We start from the raw sequence: 12,983 nt of genomic DNA on the forward strand, positions 1-12,983 counted from the left end.
GGGGCCCTGCCTGGGCCCTCAGGAGTGTCCGGCACTGAAGAAGCTGGTGGTGCTGACAAGGCTGCCTTTACCTCTCCTGGAATCTGTCTGCTTGTCTCTGTCACCATCTCTGGCTGTGTCCACACATGATAAATAAAGTGGAGAACTGAGCAATAATCCAGAAAATCTATGTCAAGCCCTACTTGAATCAACCACCTGCTCCAATTATCTGGATATGTATTTGCCCCAAATCCGAATCCTGTGGGTCATTGCCTGCATCCCCCAGTTGGAGCTTGTGTGGACGCGGTCAGTCCGCCTGAGGTCTCTCACATCTGAGTCCTCTGATTGCACTGTTTCTCTTTCTCTCGCACTCGGCGGGTCTTTGTCCACCGGCTCCTGTCTGGCCCATTCTCCTCTGCCCTAGTTTGACTATTACAACTCAGTCCTGATCAACGAGAGGGATGCGAGTGGTGAGTACGTGGAGCTGGGGGCTGAGTTTGTCCTGGAGCCCAACGCGCACTTCAGCAACCTGAGGGTGAACACGTCCCTCAGCAGTGTGCAGCTGCCCACCAACGTGTACAACAAAGGTAGTTCCCGCCCCATGGCCCCGCACGGTTGTTGGGGTGGTACTGGTGGAGGTTAATGATTTGGCCCCATTTTCCCGAGAAGCCCTTCTCCAACCTCCCTGACTCAGCGTGGGGAAGCATTTCACAGGAGCCTGGACTGGAGAAAGCTCGGGGCTCCTGGCTTAGAGGGTGTGTGGCTCTCCCAGTGAGATGTAGAGGGAAGTGTGAACTGCATCACTGCCGTGTGTGTGTGTGTGTGTGTGTGTGTGTGTGTGTGTGTGTGTTCCCAGGTGAAGAATTGGTCACTGTTGCTCCTGATTGAGTGTCCCTGCAGTTTCTTCTACAATCTCGCCCTTTAGACCCAGATATTTTAAATGGAGTCTACATGTCCGAAGCCTTGAACCCTGTTTTTGTGGAGAACTTCCAGAGAGACCCGACACTGACCTGGCAATATTTTGGCAGCTCAACTGGATTCTTTAGGATCTACCCAGGTGAGGACATGGGAGGCATCGCCCAGATCCTCTCAGCGTCTTCTCTGGGAATAAGACCACAAGGGTGTTGCGGATGGACGCTGGCACTCAGACCCCTGGTGAATGGGGTTGGCCCTGGCATCCAAAGGGACCTCCAACCCACATTTTGACACTCTTCGCGCCATAATATGCACATTTCCAACAAAGAGCTGTTGGATTAATTAATTAAATACTATGGTAACCAGCCAGTCCATGCCCGCATTGAACGCTTTGCATCTCCCTGTGGAAGATGCAAAGGGGGATAAGACAATTCTTGACCTTAAGGTGTTCACATCTCAATTGGAGAAATGGGGCTTACCCACTTAACATGTTCAACCGCAATGTAGAGACGTCTTGGGTCACTATGTAATCAGTGGCCGACCTAACAGACAATGGGGAAAGCTCCCTTGTCTACCACTAGAAATAGAAAACAAAATCTACCATAACATTTGCAAGAGTTCTGTTTTTTAACTTCCTATTTATAAAAAAAGTCACCTCCGAATTTTACTCCAACCTACTTTTATGTTTTAGCACACTGTTCAAAGTCTTAACGTTGCCCTGTGTTCCTGAGACAGATCCTTCAAATGCTCAAAGACAACTCACAGATCTCTCAAGTCTTCTCCAGGATAGAATTCCTGTAAATATTCTTGCTACATCAGGTCTTCCCGATAAGTCAATTTGTGTGCAAACAACACAATCCAGTGGCTTCTTTGTAAGCCATCGGTCTTAGCAGAGAGGGTGTTTCTCACACCCTCACCCACATTTATAGGTGCATATCAGCCCTCAAGTGGACAATATGGGGTTGGTTATAATCCTTGATCACAGTACACTATCCCCATGGGTCCTTGTAGGCCCATGTTATCTATTTTAAATTTTATTTATAACATAATAATGCTTGTATATACATCGCCAACACAAAAATTAAATTACCAATAATTTCTATTTACATATTTGCTCCTCTATTTTGCCCCCTCTCCCCTCCACTTACCCACCATTACCCCCCAAGAAATAGCTATCCTGAATTATGAGCCTATCATTTTATTTGGATTTTTGGCATTCTGTTTGTTTAGTTATTTAGTTTTATCTTATGTTTATACACACACATCTGCTTAAGCAATATATTGTTTTGTTTTGTTTTGCTTGTTTTCGATTTCAGTCAAGGGCACGTACCTCAATTCCCTGCCCCCAGGAAGCAACCAGTTGATGTGTCTCTCTCAATGGATGTTTCTCTCTCTCCTCCCCTCCCTGCCCCGCCCCCCCCACCCCCCCTGCTGCCCCACTCTCTCTAAAAATTAATGAGGAAAAAAAATCCTTGGGTGAGGATTAACAACAATAATTTCTTAAAAAAACAAAGATATAGGGACTTTATCTTTTTATTATAAATTTCTAATTGAATTACTTTGTAGACAGAGAACATGATATATGTGGTACTGATTTTGTGAAATTAGTTGAGGTTTCATTTAATAGCCTAGTATGTCATCAAGTTTTATAAATATTCCATGTGTGTTTGAGAAGAATATGTGTGCTCTAATTGTGGCATGAAAAGCTCTGAATATGTCATTAGCTCAAACTTGTTAATTGTATTATTTACATTTTCTGTATCTTTGCTGGTTTTATGTCTACTTGACCTTGGTTAGCCTTTACTACACTTTTTTTTTAGGTCTATTTTGTCTGGTATTCATAAGAAATACCAATATGCCCTTCATTACTCTGACATATATTTTGTCATCATTTCCTCCAATCTTGTTCTAGTCATATCCCTTGAAAATAGTCTATAGCTTCTAAACTTTTATCCAAACTGGCAACCTCTTTTACTAGTTGGCAAGTTCAGCACATTTACATTTATTGTATTGATATATTTAAACATGCTTATCTTATTTTTTAAATTATTTTATTTTTAAATGTTCTATTTGTCCCTTCATTTTTTGTTTCCCTTTCTCCTCTTATAACCTTTTTAAATAAGTAACTTTAAAAAAGTCCCCTGTTATTTCTCTTTTTATTTCAGTTTAGAGTTTTTTTCAGTTCCTCTGTTTTTATTCTTTCAATAATTACCCCTTACCAGTCATATTTAATAAGATATTAAAATTAAATAATATTTTTACCTTTTCTCAAGTCTAAAAAACCTTTAGAGCTTCTCCACTTACATATCCTTCTCCCACCTTGATTTCCATTCCCTTGTCATCTAATATATTCTTTTTTATCCCAAGTTAGATACTATTTTGCTATTTGATGCAAACATTGCTTGTTTGGTAAGAGCTACTTGTTTACCTTTTTTTTTGCCCTCCACTCCTTCACGCACCTCAGGCTGTTCCTCCTTCTTCAGGTGAATCCTCCACAAGTTCCCTTATCATGCGCTCCTCTCCGTGGTAAGCTGTTTCAGCTTGTGTTCATCTACACATGCTTTATTTTCTTCTCATTCTTTTTATTTTATTTTAAATTCATTCTTTTTTATTTTTGCAAGTTACACAAATCATTTCCTGTTGTCATCCTATTTCCGCAGAAAAGACCAAATCCTATTTCCCTTTCACATCCTGAGAAATCGCGCCCAGTAAAGAACAACAGCTCCGGGGAACTCAGTCCCCAGGTGGAATTCCAAAAGCAACACCACAGCCTTCTATGCTCACGCTTGAGTGACAGTTCTGCTGGATGCACTTCCGAGTTAGCAATTACTCTCTCTCAGCACCTTCCAACTCTTCCCGCTGCCTTCTGGCTTCCACTGCTGTTGAGAAACTCTGCTGTTGGCTTAACTGCTGTTCCTTTGAAAGTGAATGTTCTCATTTCCTGGCTGCTTTAAGGCCTTTATTTATTTACTTGCCTTTGGAGCTCTGCAATTTCACTACAATGTGTCTAGAAAGGAATGTCTTTTCATTTATCCCTCTGGGATATACCATGCTTCCTGGATCTCTGGACTCGCATTTTTCTCAGTCCTGGAACATTGGCATCATTGTCTTTGCATCATGGTGTTTCCTTTGCCCTCCTTTTTCTCCTTCTGCGTCTCCAGTCAGACATAGTTAGGGTGCCCCCCAAAAATGTATACACACACTTTGAATAATTATAAAGGCAGTGATAAAAAATGCATTTCATTTTCAAAGTTGAGCTTTCAGCTGTTAAAGTGCATACATTTTTTGAGACACCCGGTATTAGACCTTCTTATTCTGGCTTCCACAGGATTCTGGAAAAATCCTTCAAATGCCTGAATTTTCTCTTTACCTGTGAATGATCCACATGCTGCTTTTTTTTTTTTTTAACTTAAACATCTTTTTTCAGTTACAAAAGCCCATACTTTGAAGGCTGTTTGTTTGTTCCTAACCATTTTCTTGTTGTGTATTCTTCCTTGTGATTCCTCCAACATAGCTATCCTGTCATTTGTATTTGGCAGTTCCAACACCTGTAAGCCTTGGGAGGATACACCTGGTGGTTCTTGCTTCTGCTGCCTCTCACTCCTGGGGCCGTTTCCCGTGTATTTGGTAATCTTTGATTGTGGGGCCATGCCCCTTGTAATCTGTGGGAATCCTGCAGGCCTGACTGGGAAAAGCTTCCCTTCAAGAGGATCACTTCTGCTTCTGCTTGGAGTTGAGGGTACCCCCACCCAAGACCACCAAAACCCTGGTGCAGAACCAAGAACACCCCGTTACTATTATAAGGTCAAACTCCCCACAACCATGCTGCTCTAGGAATATGGCCTTCATTTCCCCACTGCTCACTGCCGCTGCAGGTCCACATCAGAGCCATGCTACCCAGGCTCCCATGACACCAGCTCGGCCCGTGGTTCTGTCCTGCTTCCCTCCAGGCCGTGGCTCCTGACTGTTCTGGCCCCTGCCCCCACCCTTGGAACTCTGCTCCCATTTGTTTGCTTTTGGGAGTAAGATCCCTGAAAACCTCTTCTCCTTTTGATGGACCAGCAATGCCTCAAGTATGTATCTCATCTGAAGTCTAACTGCTGTGGAACAGGAGTCCCTTATTGCTTCTAGACAGTCATGATACGGCCATGATATTTTTCTAGCCCAAAACAACATCATACAATTGCACCGCTTATTTTTAATTTCCATACTGTGAGCCCACTCTTTCCAATCTTTACAGTATTTTCAAATAGAGATACCATCGTGGAGCATGCCAATGTTATCTTTGCTTTGTGTGCATTCATCCAAGTTTTTGATTCAATGAATAGGACAAAATCCACCCCAGCACCCTGCTGGTGGGTTAAGGCAAGATCTTTCATACTCATTCATTTGTTCTTTCATCCATATGACAAACATTTATTGAGCATCCAGCCTGAGAGGTGCTATGTCAAACACTGTCAGGTACAGGCAGTCCTGTACCACTCCACCAAAACAAAGCGAGCTTCTCAATAAAGCCAGTCCTAATCTTTTTGCTGGTGGAGGGCCTTGCCTTCAATTTGAAAACAAAACAAACAAAACCCACAGCATCTTTGAAGTACCATAAAGCCACGAGCAATAAAATGGGGTGTGCCTGTACTTGGATTCCCTGACCTCAAGGAGCTTATAGTCCTGTAGCCAATCATTTCTCCCAGCCAGCTAACAGGCAGGACCATGGCACTACAGGCAACCTGACTAGAGGCAGAGGGGCTAGAAGTCAGAGCACCTGGCTCTCCCTCACTCTGTCCATGCTTTTGCTGGATGGTGATGGATGTTAAAAGTCATGCCTTCTGGAAGCTTCCCCTTCCACAAATTGATGTGAGGTTTAGCTCACAAGTGAGTTCCACACACAACATATAGGGGTCCTACTGTGAAACTCACCTCAACTCTGGGTCTGGGCAGTGTGGGTGGTGAGTGTCCCTCCATCGAGCTGGCCTCCCTCCCTGCCTGGTGCCTCCGTTTGCAGGGTGCTCTAGTGGCCCCTCACCCTGTTGTCCAGGTCCATGGCTGGCCCTTCCCTGGGGATCATGGCATTCTTGGATGTCAGCACCCAGCTGGGGCTCGGGAGCAGCCTCACTGAGCCAGTGAACGAGCCAGCCTTTGTTTCCCCAGGCATCAAATGGACACCTGACGAGAATGGAGTCATCACCTTTGACTGCCGAAACCGTGGCTGGTGAGCGCTCCCAGGGGAAAGGTGTCTGTGCTGGCTCCCTCTTCTAACCTTTGGGTTTTCCCTAGTTCTTCTCCAGCCCCTGCCTCCAGGCCAGGGTCTCAGGTGGGACACAAGAGTAGGAAGAAACCTCCCTTCTCACCACGGCTGCCCTTGCTGCAGGGCCGATCACATTTGTCTTTCCTGCCCCCAGCCCCTTGCAGGACAGTGAGCTGCTCCAAACCTACCCTCTGCCAGGCTCTCCTTCCCCCAACTCCCCTCCCCGCCGTGGCAGATTTGTAACAGAATCTGAGGGTGGAATCCAGTTCATCCTGCTGCCCATCCCTCAGGGACCCTGGCAGGTCTAAAACAAAGAAGACACGGTTACCACAAGAACTTGACCTTTCTCCCACCTGATAGGCTCGTTAGATGGGCACATGCCCAGCTGTCGCCCCCTAAATGGCTTCAGAACTATGCGAAGTGGTCATGGAACATGATACAACCTAGTCTCAATGGGGCAACTATCTGAACTTTGGATAAACTTGAGCCAGAATCCAAACAGAAATAATGACACTAGGTTGGGTGGTTGCTCTGGCTTTGATTTTCCCATCGTTGACCTGTCCTTTTCTTTCTGCTAAAGGTACATACAAGCCGCTACTTCTCCCAAGGACGTTGTGATTGTGGTGGACACAAGCGGCAGCATGAAGGGGCTGCGGATGGCTATCGCCAAGCACACCATCTCCACCATCCTGGACACACTGGGAGAGAATGACTTTGTTAACATCATTGCTGTAAGTGTCCTTCCTGCCTAGAATAGTTCTCCCTTATCTAGAGAAACTTTCCTCTGCCTGCACTGGAATGACCTATACCTACAACACACGAAGCTTCAGAGTGATCGCTCTGAAGCTGGGCCTAACCCAGGTCCAAGGACGGACTGCAAGAGGTCCGCAGAGTCTTTGAAGTTATGTGTATGTCCATTTTTCTGAGTCCACAGAGTTTATTAATTCAGACGAGTCTGGGATAGAACAAAGATGAGAAGCTCCGACCCTGAGTAGATGCCTAACTTATCCCACCACGTGCTCTTGACTGGCGCCCATCGCTGAGCAGCCTCTCCCTTCTGCAATAGGAAGAGTGATCCCTGGGCACCTGCTCTCCAACAATCCCAGTTCTCCCAGGCCCTTCACCCCAAATCCAGATGTATTGGGAGAAAGGAGAAAGTACATGGGGGGCGCCTAGACAGGGACCAACAAACCCTGGTCCTGCTTTCAGAACAGCTCTTCCCGAGGCTGGCCCTGCCCGCCCCAGGAAGGTGATGGTGGGAGAGGTGCAGCAGGAAGAAAGGGGACTGGTCAGGAGAATGCTTTCAATGAAAGAGTGGGCCAGCGCAGCCCGCCGCAGAGGCAGAGCTGACAGCCACCGGGGTGCCATTTTGAAGGCTACCTGATCTAAAACTTCCCTCCACTAGCCGCCACATTGCTGAAAAAGCGTATCTTTAGTGCAATTTACTTCTCTGTTAAAGAAACACCATAGCAAATGGCCTAACTGCAAACCAGTCCTCCTGGGATTCTGCAAATGGCGCCTCCTCCCTGAGCTGCTCTCAAGGCCCACATCACTTACCCACCCACATCTCCTGGGCCCCATGCTCCCACCTCTCCACCTCCCCATCCCTGCCGCTGACCTGCAGCAGAGACAGGACAGCTGGAGAGCAGTTCCCACCACTTCACAAAAATGGGGTGTGTTCCTGCTCCTCTCGCAGAGCCTGTTAGCAGCTGAAAGACTCTCTTCCTCAATGCAGGGCAGGGACAAAAAGAGCAAAGTTTTTCATCCTGGACCCAGGCACTGGGGGGGGTGGGGGGGGGGAGGGAGCGGGGGGGTCTGCACTTGGAGGCTGTGGGATTCCCATGGAAGGCACTTCATCTGGTCTTGGCGGCAGAGACCAGAAGGATTCTCTCAGTAACCTGCAGTTCCCTGTGTGCCCCAGGAGATGGGCAGGACTCTGCTACCCAAGAAAATGAGTCAAGACCAGAATTTGAGGGAGAGTGAAGGCCCTGCTGTTCTCTGTACTCCCTCCTCTCCACTCATAAAAATTGCCAAAAGCATAGGGTACCCAAGATAATGTGCACAGGTGCCCTGGTGACCCCAGCCTGGACCACTCTGTGAGTTGCCTGAGCTTCATCACTGGGCCCAGACTTTCCGAATGGACCTTGTCTGTTCTCTCCTCCCCTCCTCCCTCTGCAACTGCAGTACAATGACTACATCCATTACATCGAGCCTTGTTTCAAAGGGATCCTTGTTCAGGCGGATCGAGACAACCGCGAGGTGAGTGTCCACGTCAGGCAAGGGCCGGATGCCTCTTAGCCCCTGTTCTGCCTAGAAGGGTGGGAGCCATCTGTGCAGCTGCCTGGCAGCCCTTTTACTCCTCCCATGGCATTTGGAAAGGGGCAAAGCAGGTCTGCAGTTACCCACACAAATACACCCAGGAAATTGCCCCCATGAATCCGCTGCCTGTCTATCTCAGCAGTGAACAAAGAGACCTCCCATGTGAGGAAAATCTCACTTCTTCAGGCCTGGTTTCTTATTCTGTGGACTAGGGGCCCGGTGCATGAAATTCGTGCACTGGGTGTGGGGCGGGGTGGGGGGGGGAGAGTGTCCCTCAGCCCAGCCTGCCCCCTCTCACATACTGGGAGCTCTCAGGCGTTGACCCCCATCACCCTCCAATTGCAGGATCGGCCCCTTGCCCAGGCCTGATGCCTCGGCCAGAGGAGTTGACCCTCATCACCCTCCGATCACCAATCACCGGATCAGCCCCTTGACCAGGCCTGAGGCCTCTGGCAGGGGCATTAGGCCTGGGCAGGGGACCCCCAGCTCCCCGCGGTTGCAGGCTCTGCCCCTGCCCAGGCCTAACGCCTCTGGCCAAGGCATTAGGCCTGGGCAGGGGACTCCCAGCTCCCCGCGATCTCCCGCTCTGCCCCTGCCCAGGCCTAACGCCTCTGGCCTAGGCGTCCGGTCCGGGAAGCGGGGACCCGCAGTGGCAGCGGCCCCGCGATCGTGGGCTCCGCTTTAGGCCCAGGCAAGGGACCCCTAGCTCCCGGAACTGCCAGCTTCCACCGTGCCCAGCTCCCATCGCTGGCTCCACCCCTACTTCCAGCTATCACTGGCCAGGGCGGCAAAGGCGCCTGATTCTCCGATCATGGCTGGGGGGCAGGGCAAAGGCGGCCCCAGGGCCGCCTTTGCCCTGCCCCCCAGCTCTTAGCTCCCCCCTGGGTTTCAGATCACTGTCAGTGGCAGGGGGCTTCTTCCTGCTTTCCCTTTCGCCTCCCTGCATTGTGCCTACATATGCAAATTAGCCGCCATCTTTGTTGGCAGTTAACTGCCATCTCAGTTGACAGTTAATTTGCATATAGCCCTGATTAGCCAATGAAAAGGGTAGCGCCGTATGCCAATTACCATTTTTCTCTTTTATTAGTGTCGATTATCCAGGACTCGGTTTTTCCCCTTTGCCTCCCCCTCGGCCTTTCCACTATGTCAGTTTTCATGAGGAGCTTCCCAAAAGGAGGGAAAATTCATATCCATTGTGTTGAGTCCTTTCTGAAGGCCTAGGAGGAAAGGATGTGGAAACTTTGTTTAAAGGGAGTCTAGTGTCACAGACCCTTCCCTCTGTGGCTGGGGAACTTGGGGTTGGCTTCCTCTTGAATCCCAGCCTTGAGTTGGAGCCCCAGGCAGCCTCCATGGTTTCTCCTGTGAAATGTTCACCGTTGGGCTAAGAGCCGGGATGCTGAGCACCTGGGAGCCTGGGCATTGGCCTGGCCTGGCCTTGCTGGGGTTGAATTTACACTGGCATCTCCTTCCAGCAGGGGGGAAAGATTTGCACCCAGCCACTCACAAATCTCTCAGTTTATCTTGGGGGCATTGGAGAAACATCTGCTGTGGGGGTCAGCTAGACCCTGGAGAGATGGGCAAATAGCTGTAAACAGCCTCTGAAATTAAGACCAAAGATGAAGGTTCCCTGGCCCACTCCATCCACTGACACTCCTCTGGTTTCTTATCCACTACAGCATTTCAAACAGCTGGTGAGCGAGCTGGTGGTTAAAGGTGTGGGGGTCGTGGACCAAGCCCTGAGGGAAGCCTTCCAGATCCTGAAGCGGGTATTGCACCTGGGGAAGCTGAGGGGGCGTGGAGGGGTGGGAGACAGGCTGAGGCGGGGGAAGGCAGTTCCCCGCTGCAGTTATGGAGCCCCCTCCCCTGCACAGTTCCAAGAGGCCAGGCAAGGAAGCCTCTGCAACCAGGCCATCATGCTGCTCACCGACGGGGCCGTGGAGGACTATGAGCCAGTGTTTGAGAAGTACAACCAGCTGGACCACAAGGTTACTCCCTGGTGGTGGTCAAGGGGTGAAGGGAGGGGTGCCAAGGGGCGTGGTCTCCTACTGCCATGATGGCCCAGAAAAGCCAGGCCTGCCCTGAGTTCAAATAGTCTACCCATTAGCCCATCAGTAAACTCAAATGCTCCAAAGCTGTGGTGACTCTAGGCACAGAGGACTCGTGCAAGAGGGGTCAGGTGAGAGACGGTGGGGGTGAGATGTGAAAAATGTCCTGGCAAGTCCCGGTGCTGCCTGGGCCTGGGGCCCTTTCTGACTCAAAGGAGCGGCACCGGAGAAGTCGGCAAAGTGCTTGACAGACATCGAAGGCTCGCATGCATTATGTTAGCATTGCTCCGGCCAGGAGTTCGGCTGCTGAGTCCATCTGTGTCTTGTGGATTAGGTTCGAGTTTTCACTTACCTGATTGGGAGAGAAGTCACTTTTGCTGACCGCATGAAGTGGATCGCGTGCAACAACAAAGGTAGGTGGCAGGCGGGCGGAGTGCAGGTGGAACAGCATTGCCCCGTCACCGGGGTGCTGAGCGGTGGCTCCTGCATGGGGCCTTGCAGAGGAGCGGTGTCTTGTGGAGATGACAGCATCTGCCCCTCCTTCTCACTTGGAGAAAGCAAGACAAAAAGCAAATTGCTCCATACAGCCTTGATTACTCCTGCAGGGACTCTAAGTCGTAAAGCCACTTGAAATGAAACTTAGAGGTCATCTATCCAATGTTTGCAGGAGAGAGAGAGAGAGCTGTCTTGCCTCATGGAAACCACAATATAGACAGTGAGGCAGAGGCAGGACTGACGTTATAATGTAAGTTCTCTCTTGGGTCCAGCCTCCATTCTTCTTGCTGCAAATTAAGCCCATTTACACTGATTCTACCCCCAAACAAAAAGCAGGTGGTCATCATTTTTGTGAGCAAACAGTCCTCATCTATCTCTGGCCAGAACCTAAGACCTGGGCCTCAGGTTTGGACCTGGGTTTGGTTCAACCACAATTTATTGAGCCCATACTGTGTACCTGGCAAACTTTCCAAATTGTGGTCAGTTTGGACTCAGTCTTGCTCTTGCAACTATCCAGCTGGGGAGAGAAAGCAGTGAACCATCAATGATAGCATCGTCTTGAATGCCCTGTGAGGACGGAGGGGCACAGGTTGTGCTGGGAGCTGGGGGACAGCAGCAGAGGCACTTCCCCCATGTGGAGGTGACAGGAAGGCTGTCACATAAAGAACTGGTAGGAGTTGGCTAGACCTAGAGAGCAGGGAAGGGGGGCCCAGACAGAGAGAATAGCATGTTCAAAGGGTGAGACAAGAGGCATGTTGGGATCTGAGAGCTGCTCCACTTTACCGGAGTGTGGAGTGAATGTTTTGTGGGCGGTGACAAGCAATGAGACCAGAGAGGTAAATACATGCTAAATCATTCATGGCCTTGTAAGCCATTTGCTCTTTTAATATCACTGTGGCTACCGGGAAGAGGCTATGGCTCCCTCTCCATAGCTGAGGAGGGACAGTAGTCAGAGAAGGGAGGAGGCGGGTTGTGACAGCTGTCATAACCTGGGGTCTCTGAAAGCAGGCCCTGGGACAGAGCTGTGTGTGTGTGTGGGGGGGGGGGGAGTTTGGGGGAGTGGAGGGGGGTGCTGTAAGAAGTGAGGAGGGCAGCCCTGCAAGAGGGAGAAGCAGACCCTGCTGAGGCCCTGCTGCTTCTGTGGCAGCGCTAGAGCTGGGGCGGGGGTGGGGGGACATGCTCCCAGTTCCCCAAGTGGAGACAGGGCTGGGCCCAAGAGTTCCCATCATCAGCACTGGCCCCCACCACCCCCTGGAAGAGGTACAGCCTTGGGAAAAGCAGTTCCCTGTGGCCCAGAGCAGCTCCCAGTGAGGGGCCAGCCAGCAGCCGGGGAGGGTGTGGGCGCTGCAGAGGGGTTCCACGTGGAGCAGCCAGCCTCCCACACCACATGGCCCCTCCTCTCCTCCAGGCTACTACACGCAGATCTCCACCCTGGCAGACGCCCAGGAGAATGTGATGGAGTACCTGCACGTGCTCAGCCGCCCCATGGTCATCAACCACGACCACGACATCATCTGGACCGAAGCTTACATGGACAGCAAGGTGGGCCCTGACCCCACCCCAGAGTGAGGGACCCCAGGGCATGTACGGTGACTTCTTGGATGAGAAATGGGCGGGGGGGGGGGGGTGGCGGGCCGGGGCAGATCGCATCCTTGGGAAACATGAAGGGAGTGAGCGCTTCACCCACTAGCAGACCTTCACCTGTATGCTGCCCCAGAGGCCCAGAAACCCAGGGAGGAGGCCTGTCCAGGGTTGCCCTTCATGGACAGAGCTCCTCTGCTCCAAACTTCTTCCTCCCTCCTTCCTGTTGTCCTCACCTCCTTCACCATCCTTTCTCCCTCCTGTTACAGGAAAAAGGAGTCCAACCAGTAATTCAAGATCTTATAGCTTCATCAGTGTCCCCTTCCCAGCCCTGCACTCACAAAGAGGCTGCCTGTGGGCAGCAATGACTTACAGGAAGGAAGGTCAATGTCAGATGAGATGTT

General features: G+C 50.2%; 1 protein-coding gene across 1 annotated transcript in view; it reads left to right on the forward strand.

Moving 5' to 3' along the window:
- CACNA2D4 (calcium voltage-gated channel auxiliary subunit alpha2delta 4) overlaps window positions 1-12,983 on the forward strand; it is a gene marked incomplete at both ends in the record, with an annotated part of 114,509 nt that overhangs the window by 8,348 nt on the left and 93,178 nt on the right. Inside the window, 9 exons of the mRNA XM_081083634.1 lie at window positions 404-566; window positions 905-1,036; window positions 6,043-6,103; window positions 6,720-6,870; window positions 8,324-8,398; window positions 10,135-10,224; window positions 10,330-10,443; window positions 10,838-10,916; window positions 12,407-12,540. Coding sequence (XP_080939760.1) covers window positions 404-566; window positions 905-1,036; window positions 6,043-6,103; window positions 6,720-6,870; window positions 8,324-8,398; window positions 10,135-10,224; window positions 10,330-10,443; window positions 10,838-10,916; window positions 12,407-12,540 — 999 coding nt within the window. The remainder of the gene's footprint in view (window positions 1-403; window positions 567-904; window positions 1,037-6,042; window positions 6,104-6,719; window positions 6,871-8,323; window positions 8,399-10,134; window positions 10,225-10,329; window positions 10,444-10,837; window positions 10,917-12,406; window positions 12,541-12,983) is intronic.

This window comes from Myotis nattereri (assembly GCF_964212035.1).
Source record: "Myotis nattereri genome assembly, chromosome: 2".
In the NCBI taxonomy this organism is placed as follows: domain Eukaryota; kingdom Metazoa; phylum Chordata; class Mammalia; order Chiroptera; family Vespertilionidae; genus Myotis; species Myotis nattereri.